Here is a 15,229-nt window from a genome sequence, read left to right as displayed (position 1 = left end):
GCGGCGGCGGCGACGACCGGGCCGGGCGGCCCCGCCCCTGCCCGCGCCCCGCCCTCCCCTCCCGCGGCTCCCGCTCGGCGGCGGCGGCAGGTGAGGATGCGGCCGGGCGGGCGCTCCCGCGTCGGCGGCCCTGCTGCTGGTGGCCGCCGGGGCTGAGGTCGCTGCCATGGCTCTGCCGGGCGCCGGGGCGGCGGCGTCCGCCGGTGGCAGCGGGGCTCCGTGCCCGCTGTGGACGGCGCTGTACGACTACGAGGCGAGCGGCGAGGACGAGCTGAGCCTGCGGCGAGGGGACGTGGTGGAGGTCCTGTCGCAGGACGCGGCGGTGTCCGGCGACGACGGCTGGTGGGCGGGGAAGATCCGCCACCGCCTCGGCATCTTCCCGGCCAACTACGTGACCCGCCAGCCCCGCGGTGGAGCGGCGGCGGGGGGCGGCGGGCTGGGGGACCCCGCGGGGAGCCTAACGGAGATCGACTTCCAGCACCTGGAGCTGCAGGAGATCATCGGCGTGGGGGGCTTCGGAAAGGTGTACCGGGCCACCTGGCGGGGCCGCGAGGTGGCCGTGAAGGCGGCACGGCAGGACCCCGACGAGGACATCACGGCCACGGCGGAGAGCGTGCGGCAGGAGGCCAAGCTCTTCTCCATGCTGCGGCACCCCAACATCATCGCCCTGCACGGGGTCTGCCTGCGGGAGCCCAACCTCTGCCTCGTCATGGAGTTCGCCCGCGGCGGATCCCTCAACAGGGCCCTGGCCGCCGCCCCCGGGGCCGCGGCCGCCCGCGGGGGCCGCCGCATCCCCCCGCACATCTTAGTGAACTGGGCGGTGCAGATCGCCCGCGGCATGCTCTACCTGCACGACGAGGCCATCGTCCCCATCCTGCACCGGGACCTCAAGTCGAGCAACAGTGAGTCCCGGGCGGGCCGGGGGGGGGGAGGTGACGAGGGACCTTCGGACGGCGACGGCGGGGGGATGTCCCCGCCATAGGCCGCGGGGCCCGGGGGGTCCCGGCGTGGCCCCGGCGTGGCGGCGCTGGCCGCGGTGCGGGGGCGGGTGGCCGGGCCTGGACGGGCTCCGTCCGAGAGCCCTGTTCCACCGGGGAATGGATGTCGCAACTCGGGCACCCGGTGCCAGAAGCTTGGGCAAGCGGCAGGTTGGTTTGCCGGGCTGTGAGCTGGCTCTGAACTCGTGGAAAGGTCGGGAGGAACCGGGGGTACCTTCAGCGCACGCAAAGTCCTGCCCCCTCGGAGGGAAGCTCACTGAGAGCGGGATAAAATTCTGTGCGCAGCCACCACAATTGCAAATCTACAAGGCTGTATTTACTCTGATGCGTTGTGTGGTCCTGGCTTTTAAAACTAACCCAAGGAACCAAGCGCCTTGTAAAGAATAGATTTAATAAGGGTATCACTTCTGTTTCACTGCTGTACAATCGTATGTGTTTCTGGCTTTCACTGCATGCATTTAATATTGATAAAATTTATCCACTTAGCCAACATTGAGGTGGAAAAGACAAGTATCTTAAAACCAGTAGAAGCATTGTTGTTCAGATGTCAGATTTGCTTTCATCCCTTGGCATGGGCAAATGCACCTGCAGGAATGAGGGAGTTGCTCAATTCGTGCTTTATGGCTCCTTGGTCCATCTGACAATACAGAAGCATCTAAGATTTTGACCACTGTGCATTTGGAAAGCTGGATTACTAGAATAGAGTGTTTATGGCTTGCCGTTATAGTTGTGTTTAGAAATGATGACCTGAAAGTGGAAATCTGTGCATTTCCACAAATATCTGAAACTGTCTCAACTCTTTATTTTTTGTTCTGAATGTTCCAAAAGTGCAGCAATGTGTTAGTCTTTTTTTTTCCAGTTAGGAGACCTTAAGTAGTCCAGCAGAAACAAAAAAGCTTCATTCAAGTTTGAAGCACTTTGTTTAAGAGGCTGTGTGTCTTGAAGGTCACCATGCATGGCCTGTTAAGACAAGGCTCAGTCATGGGACTGACTGTTCTGAGAATACTTTCACTATTTGCTTGATAAAGAAACAACCTAGCTCAGCTGTGTTTGTGGTTCTGTTTGTAGCACGGGTGGTGAACTCTTGGACATTTAGCGTCATGGCCAACACCTTTATTTCTAGCAAGTAGTCTGTAGCCAGCTTGTGCCCTTTTAGATTGCTGCTGTGTAAGGAATGAGCTGCTTCACCTGGAGTGCTTAGTGGCTCTCCTTAGAGTGGGCTGCTGCATGCTAGCAGCATGTTAAATGACAGTGACAAGGTTTGTGTCTGAAATAAATTCATAACCCTGTGGTTTAGCATAACACTGTGAGCTGAGTTGAGTACTGCTGAGAACTGATTACCATTGTCATCTTATAGGGGTAATGGCAGAGCATTTACAAAATATCATTCTGATTATAACCTCAGCTTAGGTGCCTATTCACTGCTTCCATTACTAACTCCTGTTGCAGATGCACTTAACTTGAGCTAGTTTGATCTCTCACCTGTATTTCTTAATCTTAGCAAGACACTTCAAACAAATTTCTTAGTTTGAACAAGTATTGAATATGCTAAATAGAATTATGTCTCTTGATCATCCACCTAAATGATAGTGTTGGAAGACAGTGGTGCACTGCTGGTACCATATACTGCTCAACAACATGAATTTAAAATGACTGCAAGTCATGGCAGTATCCCCTGCTCTGGTAACTCATCCATTCATCGAAGATTTCCCTTCATTCTATTTCTGTAGTCTTTTGCAGTCTTGCACAGTGGGAGTGGAAGGCTGCCAGGGTTGAGTGAGCGACTTGCCTGACATGGACAGTAACAGTTCTGCAGTGGCTGCAGCTCCAGACGGGTCTGGCAGCATCCATTCCTCACCTGCTCCTCGCTGCTTTCCAGGCACTGCTGCTGGTGATGCTTCAGTGCTCACCCTTAAGCAGCTCTAGGTAGTACATGAGTGTATCAGTCTTGTGCTAACTTAGTTATTTTTGTTAAGAAGGATATTTTTTCTTCCTCAGACAATAAATTGGAAAAATTACTGTCCTTATTATGATGTGGTAAGGAATGCTTCTCAAACTATTTCCCCAGCAAGTAGGTGGGAACTAATTTTTCCAGCTGGGAAAGGGAGCCCCTTCTACCAGTGTATTTGATCCAGAAAAGGTATGTGTCTGGGCTTGTGGTTGGCAGGCAATAGCAAGCATCTCAAAGGCAAGCATGTTACTTCTCTCTGTGCAGTTTTATGGAGCTGGGATCTCTGTAGCATATCTGTTGTGGCTTCACTGATGCCAGATTGACAGGACTGGAGAAGAAGTGCCACAAATGGAAGAGCCGTGAGAGCAGCCAGCTTTTATTAATAGCAGTGACTATCTAGGTTTGAATGTTCTTGTTTCATGGGCTCTTTTTGGGAGATGGGGAAAAGGTTTGTGTTTCTGCCAGAGTAAGGGAAATTAATAGGTAAACAAAGGTTTTCCATATCAGAAAGGAAAACTAACAAACTTGGTTTTGAGGGCTGAACAGGGAAGTGAAGTGTAACTCATGAGTTTTATTAACAGCAGAGAGAGTTTCTTCAGTTCTGGAGTCCATGTAAAATAAAATTTCAAAAGCCGACAAAACAAAAGTGTTAAGAACGCTTAGCTTTAGATATATGTGATTAAATGAAACATTGTAACTATGATGTCTAATGTTGCCTTACCAGTTGTGGGTGCTTTATAAAACTTTGTATGACTGAAGTGGTGAGAAGTTTCACTGACAAATACCATGGCCTGTTCTGAGGAAAACTTCTCATAAACAGTTCTTACATTCCTCAATATACTTTATAGATTAAAGAAATAATCTAAAAGAAAAGATTAAGAGGTGAACTTTACCTAATCTAAAATATGAATAAAAATCATGGAAGAAAATTCTATTTCGTTCAAGCCATCATTGTTAATAAAGGAATTCTGAATTAATTGATGCTTTAACCGAAAAGGAGATATCTTAAAAACTGTGAAAATACTTGAATATTTCTAACTCTGTCTTCTGGGTAGGAAGTTGTTCTTGATTTAGCATGCCTGCTGATTATGAAAAAACATTAGGTTTTACTCGAAATAGATGACAGGAATTCATCTACAAGACTAGACATTATAAGTTATGTGTGTCTTTTTACCACATCTCAGCTTTTTTTCTGACTCTTTGGAAGGGCAGCTTTTTTTTCTCTGAGGGGATGAAATTTCTTGCTTCTGAGCAAGGACATTTCATTAGTTATAAGACCTGTGGTTGTGTAAGGGCTCAGCACAGCCTTCCCAGATTATTCTGTCCTGAAGAAAGCTAGTAATATGTTCAGCTAGAGTATGCCACATTTTCACTTTCTGAAGTCAAGGCTAGAGAAAACAGAAGTTTGTGATTCTGGGGTTGATTTCAGACTGTGCACTGCTTCTGCCATTAAAAAATGCACTTTATCTCTAGTACAGCAGCCTTGTGTGCTTGTAGGAAGCATTGGAATAAGTTCAGAATATCTTGCTTATGGCGTAGACCTATCCATGATTACACAGTTGGTTATGTGTAGATTAAGTGTACTAACACAGTACTGATAAAGTGCTCTGTACTCATCATAGATGGATATGACCAGAAGGGTTTGGTTTGCTGTGGCTTTCACCAGCTCCTCCAGCAATCCAGGGTCCTTTGCAGTCCTCAGCTCTGTGAAGGGCACTGAGTTTATATTGCTTTTTGAAATTGTCGAGGTCAGCTTGAGTTTCAAGGATTGTTGAATAAGGCCATGGAAGTGACAGTGCTAATGAGAACTACTTGGAATCTGAAGGAATCAAACATAGGAGAGGGCAACCCACTGTAATGTCATGTTCTTCAAACTAGTATAATGAGTAGCAGTTAGAGAATAGAAACCATTTGATTTTAAAACCTTAAAAGGAAGCGTGATATGTTTTGTTGAATCAGTTGCTTTTGATGAGGCAAGGTGTCCTGGAGTTTGTGAAAAGCAAGAACAAATTCTCATAATTTGCAGCAGAATTGCTCAAGTTATGCACCTTTTACTATTTTTTATTAAACACCTTTTAAAATAAGGTGGAGATGTTTTCCAGAATTCATAAAAACTGCTTTCTGTCAAACGTGTCTGTACAGCAGCTTTAGGCTAGCTGTTCAGGGAGAGGAAGAGTAAGAAACTAGAGTTAAGCCTATCTGCCATTTTCTGAACTGATATTATATATTCTGAAATCACTAGGGTGCATAATTTGTCTTTTAACTGTTTTGAAGAGGTTAAGACTTGTTCACATCACAAGTACATCTGTTATTAAATGTTTGAAATGCAGAATCTTGTACAGTTACCAAGAGAATTCAAAATTACATTCTATTACAATTGTCTTTGGTAGTTTTGAGAGAGATGAGAAATGGTTTTTCAGTAGATTTGAGCTTCAGTGTAACTTTCTTTGAAAATAAAGTTCCAAGATGCTCGCTCATGGTAGTGAAAATTGGAGTTTTTTTCTGTCAGCAGCACTGTGCCAATTACTGCTCACCTATTGTGGTGTAACAAAACTAAAGAACCTGATGTATTCTGCATCTCAATCTCCTCCTCATGGCACTCCCATTTGTGGAACTTACAGTCTCATACTGGCTTCCACATCTCCAGTGTCCCTGCTGGGCTAAGCCTGGCTGTCCCAAGGTGCCCATCTCCAGTGCTGAGTGACTTGGGCACCTCCTGTAGCATGCTGCAAATGCTGTAATTGGTTTGACACTGCTTGTAGTGCCTGGCTCGCTGCTAAGCTGCTGGTGGCTGCTGTCTCTGAGGTCTGGAGGGGAGTGGATGTTCTTCCTGGCAGAACTAACTGAAGTTCCTCTGCCAGAAGGCAACTGATTTTTATAAAACCCATAGGAATCAGGTCTCTGAGAATGTGGTATCACTTAGATAAATATCAGTCAGGTAGAATAGTGGGCCAGAAGTTATTTAGCATTTTAAAATCTGTATGCTGTAGTTTTCCATGCTGAATTCATATAGGAAGTTATGGTACTTAAATGCTTTACATTGTTCTTAATTACTTAAAAATCACATAAAGTTAGAAATTATGCCAGGTGTACCAGGTTCCTATCCCATCTCTGAGAGGCAGTAGCCCTGCCTTGTGCTTTGCTGTAAAAGTAATGCTGCTGCATTGCAACATTAAGAACATACATCCTGAAGCATCTGGAAGTGGATATGCAGGAAGGAGCACTGATTTTTATAACCTTGTTGGTTAAGTATTCTTAAAAAAAAACCACAGAAAACCAAAATAAAAGCACCTTCATGCAAATATCAGTAGGATTGCAAAATTTCATTAATTTGGGAAACAGTACCTGTTTTGAAAGTTGTGATCTACTTCCAGTTAGCATGCCATTGAATTCCAGTAAGTTTTTCTTTTGAATGTCCTTATGTCACATGAAAGAGTTCTGTGTTTCATGAAAAATTGCTCCCAGTAATTTTTTTAAAATTATTTAATGTGTGCTCAAACTATGTAAATAGGGATTCTATTTTTTGAGAAGCCCTGAAGGTTAGCTGAATTCTGTGGGAACATCAAATGCTTAGCAACCTTGAGCTAGAGTATTATCTTTTTCTAGTTCATCAAAGGCAATGCTATGTGTTGCACCTGTTTTAATATTCACTTGATATATATGCTTGTTGTATATAGATATATTGTGTGGTTTGTGTCCAGAAAGATACTGCAATTCAAGAGAGAACAATTTTGAGTAACTGGTTGCTGCAATTGTCTCAATCCACCATAGAAATAACTGCAGTGTTAAAATGTTGTCGAGGCCTAATTTCCAGTTGAAGGATGTGTTTCAGCATTTAAAAATAATATTCAGAAACATTATGATTTTAATGCAATATCCGTCAAATGAAATTTTGTGAACTGCTGCTCTGTAACACAATAATTGTCCTGTCTAAGCTTTCAGAGGAGGAATAATATCCAGCAGTTATTTTGTTTAAAGATGAAGACTTAACTGCAGTAGCCATTTATTTCACCTCAATTACCATCTTCTAAATTTGCTTCTGTTTGATGTTTTTCTATGTCTCAAGTCTGGACACTAACAGGTGGAAAAAATTGCTCGTTAATTTAGAACAAAGTCCCTCAAACTTAACAAGGCTGAAGTATATTTACATGTAGTGCTTAATGCTGAAAACAAGACTCTAGGCTGAAGCACTAGGTATATGTAATTTGATTAATTAAAAGCTCATGAACTTTTAATACCCCTATTTATAATACATTTTTAATTCAGACTTTCATTTTAATGTTTTCCCAGCTATGTCCATCTGACAGCTGTAGAGAGTTGTTTCTTATTTGGTGTTGAGACCGCATTTGTAACAGGTCGGATTATTTAGTCCAGAATAATATTGCTTTGATCTTTCTCTGGATCTAACTTGGTTTTTCATGTCTTTCTTCTCTCTCTCTTTGTTCTGTCATTGTATAACACCAAGTGATCTAGTTTACCACTTTTGGAAGATTGGTTTTTGTCTTGTCTTTTTTTTTTTTTTTTTTCTGCTTTGTGTTATACTCATTCCTAGCAGGTTTCTTCAGGACTTTGATTTGCACCAGGGTTTCTGGTGACCTCTTCATGGAGAATGTGGGAGTCACATTCTAGTCTGTATGTTCTATTTGCTCACTGTTTTTGATGATAAAGAGTTCTGTTTTGGGGTAGCATTATAAATTGAAGTGTAGGACTTTGGATTAGAGTATTTGTGTATTAAAGACTTCAAGCATTATTTGGCTCATTTTTTCTTAAGCTGGTACTCTAAAGATAGGCTCATATACCTTTTTGCCTCTGAAAATTGTACTGAGCAAGCAACCTAGTTCCACAAAGGCCAATAGAAAAACAGACAGCTAAACACCTCCCATTAGCTGTTATAAAAAATTGTATAAGTATTTTGTTCATTCCTCTAAACAGTGAAAAATAATTTTAACTGCTGAACATAGCACTTCTTAGATGAGGTATTGTACTTAATCTCAATCACACTTTGCAGTTTGTTTATTTTAGACATTGTTGGTGTTATCCAAACATTAGAAGAAATTGAGATATAACTGAGTTTTCAGTTACAGATTATTCCCCCGTCCCCATTGGAGCTGCAGGGACAGGGCATGTCTTTGGACCCTCTAAGCAAATATTAAAAGTTCCACGAAAATGTTCTGCAACCTCAAAAGAATAGAGAAGTAACACATCACTGAACTGTATTTGGATGTTGAATGCTGTTTTGTGGTTTCTTTGACCTTAGAAGAGAATGGCTTTTTGTTTGCAATCCGTAAGTTTTCTTACCACTGAGTATGAGCTTTCTTTTAAACTTGCTTCAGTGTTGCAAATTCTGAAACAGGCTGACCTTGTGTGATAAACATTTGCAAGGAGTGGGTGCAGTGTAGGGTAATTTCTCACCTTGAAATTTATTTCTGGTGATTTGTTAAAATTTAAGGCATTAAAATTTGGTTCAATAACTTTCAGTAATAATGCTTCTAAAAATGCAGATGTTTTTCTTTTTTTTTTTAACTTTGGGATTGTTTTGTTTATTAGAAGCAGAATTAGGACATTGAAATAAATGTAAATACAGATGATACATAGATACAAACAGATAAATACCGAATTACTTGCCTGTCTATATTCATGAGCAGTACAAAAATAACAACTGGTGTAACTTACATTCCTGGATTGACAGCTTTAAACTACATTTCATCACTTTTATCTTGCCTTGACCATATTAATAAGAGCCAACTTAATCCACTCACTGAAAATTAAGTGGATGTTTAAATTTTAACCCTCTTACTGTATGTTAAATTCATGGATTAAATATGCTAAGCTGGAAAAATTGCATATATGTATAATGTCACCACAGAAGTATTCTTCCTTCTTGGAGCTTCCTGCCAGCTTTAACCTTTTTTGTGTGGGGTGGGGGTCATAGCTCCTGTTAAATCAGTCCTAGACATGCCAGTGTTGGCTACATAATCATTCTTTGTTCTCTTCACAGTGACTAAAATCTGTGTTTTGGCAGGTGTACTATTAACTCAGAGCTGATAAGACGGCCCTCCCTCTCAAAAATGTAGGAGTAAATGCTTCATTGCTGTGGTTCATTATGGGACAAGTTAACCCTTGGAACTGGTTATATTTTAGTTCTGAATGTTCAGACAGTTTTTTGATTTTCTTTTCTATTAGGATTAGATGTCACTGTTCTTCCTGAAGTTAATTGCTTTCTTTTTTCCCTGTATTATGTAGAAAGGAAAAATATTGTACTTTTTAACTCATTGCTTAATGTTACACTATTGAGACAAACAATCAGCTTTCCCTTTCTGAAGAGAAGGACAGCACTGTCAAGTTTGCAGAGTTCTCATTTCAAAATAAGTGTTTTCACTTTGCTGTTCTTGAAAATGCATTTAAATGTATTTTTTTAAAAAGTGGACTCAAAAATTGTCTGGTTTTTTTTCTGCTTTGTTTGGTAGGTAACAGGTTGTTTGGATTTTTTTTTTTGTTAAAACAGCAAAACTCTTTCAAATATTTTTTATAAAATAAGCTAACAACCTAAAAATTCTTTATAAAGGGTAACCTATTAAGATTCCTCATAGAAATTTGGTTTAATGTTTCATGTTAACTGATGAGATTCTACCTCAATGACTAAACCTAAGTATCTACAACCAGAATTTGGATTCGTAGCAGCTGGCATCTTCAAAGGGACCCAGGAGGGTTTTTTTCAGTTTATTTAATGGGTTCTTTCCAATAGTAGATTTTGTCAAAGAGGATTTTATAATGGAAAAAACATAGTAAAGCTGGATCCCATCTTTAAATCTCTGACTCAAACTGGATGTAAAAGGGTTGCCCTGTTTCTGTTGCTTGACTTCCTTCCCACTTGTTGCAACAGGTGCCACATGGCTTCCTCGGGCAGCTGTAGCTGCATGAGGAGGCTTCCCCACCCGCCTCCCACTTGTCAGCCAAGTCTACACATCTCAGTCTCTGCCTGTGTGGTCAGTAGGTCAGGTTAAAGCTTTGGAGAGATTCAGCAGGAAACTACTCTAGGCTGGTTTATTTGCAGGCTTCATTTCTTGCTGAGCTATCTGGCTGGTTGAGTCTCCCAAGACTACCCAGCTGCTAGACTCAGTCTGGGGGGAAAAAGCTGTAGAGGGTGAGGGGCTGTAAAGAGTGAAGAGGAGGTTAAGCTAAGTATTTCAGTGGCAGCAGATTCTTACTGCCTTGGTTCTGGCATCAGACTACACCTCTTTACTGCACCTTTAAAAGTAGAATGTCTTTTTTTAGGTATGTATCTATGTATTTCTATTAAACTTTATTTCAATTTGATGTGACTCTTTTTTGTATTAAATATTCTAATTTCAACACATCAAATGCACCTTGAGATAAGTCACAAAAAATAAAGCAACGAGGAAGTTCATAATTGTGGAGTGTAATGTGGTATGATCAGGAAAAGTATGCCAACTATGTAAATACTTCCGTGTACTCAGAAGCTGTGTATTCTTCTGATTAGCTTGAAATATCAAACTGCATCAAGTCATGCTCTATTGACTTCAAAAAAATAACTATAAATCCGAGCCAAATTTGAATGAAATATTCATAGCTTCAAAACAAAACATTGAAAAGGTGATTTGACTAATGATAGATAACTTAAATTGTTAGTTCTGAAGGAAGGTAACATCTGCCAGCTCTTGCCACTGGATGCCATTTGTGAGATTATAAACCTCATCTGCCTTGCCTGTTGAATTCTGTATATTGTATGATATATATTGATTTAGGGAATGGCCAGGTCTTAAATTCAGGGTAGGCAGGAAATTAATGTTTTCTCCAAGTTTCTCTTGGTGGAAAGTGTACCTGATGTATTATATATTGACAAAGACTTTTTATGCAGTTTGAACATAATAGCTTTAGTTTGCCTTATATTTTGGGGTTTTTTTTAAGACTAGGATGAGGTTCCTTAAAAAAATAAATCACTTCCATAAAAAAGATGGTGTACTTTAAGGAATGGATTCAGAGCCACTTTATTCTGCTGAGTTTGAAACTAGAACATGATCTAACTCAGGAATTCACAACCTAACTGTTATCCTTCTCATCTGCCTCCATTTTGGTCACTTTTTTTTTGTTTCTATTTTTGGGGCATTTTTCCTTCAGAGTTGCCTTTTAAAAATAGCAAGCGAAGAAAGTAATTGCTGTTTCAAATAAGTGAGGGAGTTCCTGGTAGATAGAACAGAACTGAATGTTTTGAGTTTTAAAGCTAAGTTTCAGTATTGACTTGATTTCCATGTAATTGTGAAATTACGGAGGAATTGCTTTAATGAGGTTGTTTTTTCTTAAATTTAGTTTTTTAATAGGAGAGTTAAGTTTAATGTTTTATTAAAGAGAACTTTAGAATGTTGTGTCCAGTCTGCTTTTGATTTTTTGCTGATGTAGTATCCAAATCCTGCATTTTTCAGAATTTACTGCTGATCTAGTGTTTAAATTATGATTATTTGAATGTCTAATTATAAATGCTTGTTACCTCTAGTACTTCCTCTTACAGCACAATAGAAAATTCTGTTTTGCATTACAGACCTATCTGAAGAGCAAGTGAGGCACAAATGGCATGCAGTAAAGTAACTTGCAGCATCTGTAGTCTGTGCCAATAACTTGTTAAAACTGCTTCTTTCTCTCAAGTTTCCATTTGCCCAAAGTTGCTTTAATAATAGTTATTAAAGATGTGAAGGGGAAGCAAAAAATGGTGATGCAAGGTGTGTTGGAGCTGTTGAAATCTCTTGTCCCTTTTCCTCTCTTTCTTTCTCCCTCCATTTTCTTCAGAAGGCAGGTGACTGCTAGTCATTCTTATCCTTTGGTGCTTTTCTTTTGCCACATATCCTACTGTGGGCTGTGCTTTTCTTATGAGGTTGATGTGTATTTGTCGGTTCATGATGTCAAGGACTTTTTGTGTCAAGTCTTGTCTTGTTTTGGCTTTTGGCTTTCCAATGGGGAGCACTTTGTTCAGGATTTTTTTTTTAATTTTTTTTTTTAGTATATGTTGGCTCCTTTGAGGTACATTTTTTGGGCTGTTGGTTATTTTGGGTTTTTTTAAGAGAAATGCATTTAAGAACAAACTGCTCCTTTCAGGTAAGTGTGAAAATTAAGAACTCTTTATATGCCTGCTGTAAAGGGACATAGATAATAGAGGAGCACAGTATCCATAGAATAAAAAAGTCTCCTGCATATGTAATCAGTGTTTAAAGGATAAAATTCCCTTGCTGATGGTGACCTCTGAACTTAATCCAGTGAGACAATCACAATCTGACAGATACTAGCTACAGAGATAGCAGAATCCATCCTGAGAGCCCATGGGAGAAAAGGAAGGTATTTTTAAGGGGTGGTGCTGCATGGGCAAAAGTATCAGCTTTTTTATGGACAGAAGAGTTTCTAATCAGTTAATGTTTTCACTGACATATTTAATTTGCACACCTAATTTTTTTCACTGTGGTAATTAATCTGCAGTTTAAAACCTAGATGTGGCTTCTACAGGCAATGTTGGCATTTAAATTTCCAATTACAATCGGAGCCAACTAACAATTCCAAATGATGGAGGTGGGTCTCTTAATATGGACAAGGTATTGTGTTTCATTAATTGAATATACAACATCTAATAAGGTTTTTTTCTGCTTGTTAGTCCCCATATAAAGATGCAGGGTCACCCTGCTGGTTTTGCATGTTGATTTAGTGAACTAACAGGAACTAGATTTGCTTGCAAACAGTTCAAGAGGGAACAAACTGGGTGCAGGGGGAACAGAGACAGTAGCAGCATTGTCTGGACAATTTCTATTTGCAAGTAGAGTTGTACAGCATAAGAAATTTCTTTCCTCTATAGTATTCTCTAAGAATGACTTTATCACTGGTGGTAAATGTACTGGATATGCTGGCATTCTCACCTATAATCATAGTAACTTAAATAGCTGTGGTATTAAATAGCTTATATTTGTAAAACCCATGATAGTCACTGGTTTAGCAAACTGCAGATAAAGTAGCAAGAAATGGTTGGTAGCAATTGACTAACTTGGGAAAATAAGGTTGCTTAATGTTTTATTTTTAGTACTAACAAAATAGGTAATATAAAGGGGGTATAATAGAAAGTACAAAGATGATAGGAGGGGTAGAATGGTTTTCACTATTTCAGGATGATTATTTTTTAAGTGTTAGAAGGTAGTTTGAATTCATTACATTTCAACTACTGAAAAGGTGTTCCATCCTTTGCCTTGGCTTCTCTCAGAATACCTTTTTTGCTTAACTATTTCATATGTATGGTAACTGAAAAAAGTCACCTGAAAACACTGTAATGCATTGTTCATGCAATAAAACTGACCTGAACTGTACAAAGTCTTTGGATTTAAAAAAAAAAAAATTCAGCTGAAGTGTTGTCTTAAATGGGAACTTTGGCTAGATAAGATTGGAGAAATACAATCTATATGTACTTAGAAACAAAAAGAAAACTAACACCATAGGAAATAACCTGCTTTAAAAAAGTAGCATTGAAGATCTTAGTTCTAGGTACAGGTTTTCTAAATGTCTTTCCTAAAGTGTCTGTCCAGGCCTCCCTCAGGCTTGCTGTAAATACTGCTTCTTAAATTATATTAATTTTAACAAATAAAAAGGAGATAAGCTGAGGCAGGATTGTGAGTCTTTTATTAGAATTATGCTTTAAACAAAGTGCTTGCAATTTAAATTAGTACTTCTGGTTCTTCTCTAGGCTTTCAGCTTAGTCTTGAAAGTAGCACTGGGGGTGTCATTCTGTACCTGAGTTTGGCAGATGTGCACCCCCAAGAATCTGGTTTGTCTAAATGTGCTCTGTTCTATTATTTCTGGCTTATCGGTCTATATGTAGCCTCTTGCTTATTTTTAACTTTTCCCCAAAAAATTTCAACCCATGCTCAAATGAACAGAGAATTCAGTTGTTGTTCAACTCTGACCAGACTTTGTCTGCTACTTTATGTATATCTCACCTTTTGCTCACCTCAAAAAGGGCTTTACTGCCTGTGTGGAGAGTTTGGAGATGGGACTGATGGAATGGGAATGGCACAGGAAAAGGAGTGGCAACTGGGAGCATTTGAAGGGAATTTTCCTGGAACCTGTGTGTCCTTTTCAAGCCTAAATTCTGTGCCTTTCTTGACTAAGATCACCTTGTATGGAAACAATAGTGGTGTGGCAAAGAATTGCTGCTGGATCTGTTTTAATTAGAGGAGCACAGACTTGGGAAGTACTGGCTGGCTCCATGGCAAAGTTGAACCAAAGATTTTGGTTTCTAAGAGTGTGCAAAACATCTTACCTGCATACTGTTACACCATGAAATATTTGCATTGTGCCATTAGATCAGTAGAAGAATATTCCAGCTATAACAATGATAGTGCAGAAAGCAAGAAAGATTAATGGCAGTACTATTTCAGGGACCATTAGGTTTAACAGGAATGTGTGTTTGATCTTGCTTCTTTTTTGAGGAGTGAACTCTGCTTTACACTGCAGAGGTCCGAAATGGGGATAGGAGAAAAGAGGCAATAAAATTCCTTACCCTGATAACTCCAGATCTAGAACTGAGTTTAATCAGAAGTGTACCTGTAAGATGGCCCAGCCAGAGCACTTAGGAAAATATTTTCTTGTTAAGAGCACCAGTGCTGTAGGTCTGCATTCTGTTGTTAGGTACGGGTAACTTCTGTTTTCATAACTTCTCTAAACCTTTGTTTAGCCTAGCAAAAAGGACAAGCTCTTCTGATTTTATCTATGTAAAAGACATTACTAGATCCTAACTATTCTATTTTCTATGTCTTCAGATCCTGGTATTGGACATGCAAGTGCAGGTTTAGTCATTCAATATTTCATATGAGGTGTTATGCTTTGTAAAATTCTATTGATTTCTCCCTGTTTCTACTGAACTAAGCCTTCTTTAGTGACTTTTAGAATTGAACTACTTGCACAGCTACATATAGCTTGCTAGTTTTCCATTAGCCAGAACAGCCAGGCATTTCTTCTTCCTTCTTCTCTTTCTTACAGCTATAGATTTTATGATTGATCTTATGCAAACTTGCATATATTTTAGTATGATGGTCAGTTCTTTCTTAGAGTGGGCTCTACCTTCTGACTGTGCTGCCCAGGGAGGTGGTGGAGTCACCATCTCTGCAAATGTTCCAGAAATGAGTGGATGCGGTACTTAGTGCTGTGGTTTAGTTGACATGGTGCTGTTTGGTCAAAGGTTGGACTTGATGATCTTGGAGTTTTTTTCCAACCTTTATGATTCTAAGTATCTTAT

The 15,229-nt window shown here is 40.2% G+C and overlaps 1 protein-coding gene across 1 annotated transcript in view; it reads left to right on the top strand.

The window, feature by feature from the left end:
- Positions 1-15,229, top strand: part of MAP3K21 (mitogen-activated protein kinase kinase kinase 21) — a 41,027-nt gene continuing 25,798 nt past the window's right edge. The window contains exon 1 of the mRNA XM_077175594.1: positions 1-902. Coding sequence (XP_077031709.1) covers positions 167-902 — 736 coding nt within the window. The 5' untranslated portion in view covers positions 1-166. The remainder of the gene's footprint in view (positions 903-15,229) is intronic.

The sequence above is a fragment of the Agelaius phoeniceus genome, chromosome 3 (assembly GCF_051311805.1).
Source record: "Agelaius phoeniceus isolate bAgePho1 chromosome 3, bAgePho1.hap1, whole genome shotgun sequence".
In the NCBI taxonomy this organism is placed as follows: domain Eukaryota; kingdom Metazoa; phylum Chordata; class Aves; order Passeriformes; family Icteridae; genus Agelaius; species Agelaius phoeniceus.
Note: the sequence above shows the minus strand (reverse complement) of the source record. Positions and strands in the feature narration are given on the sequence as shown.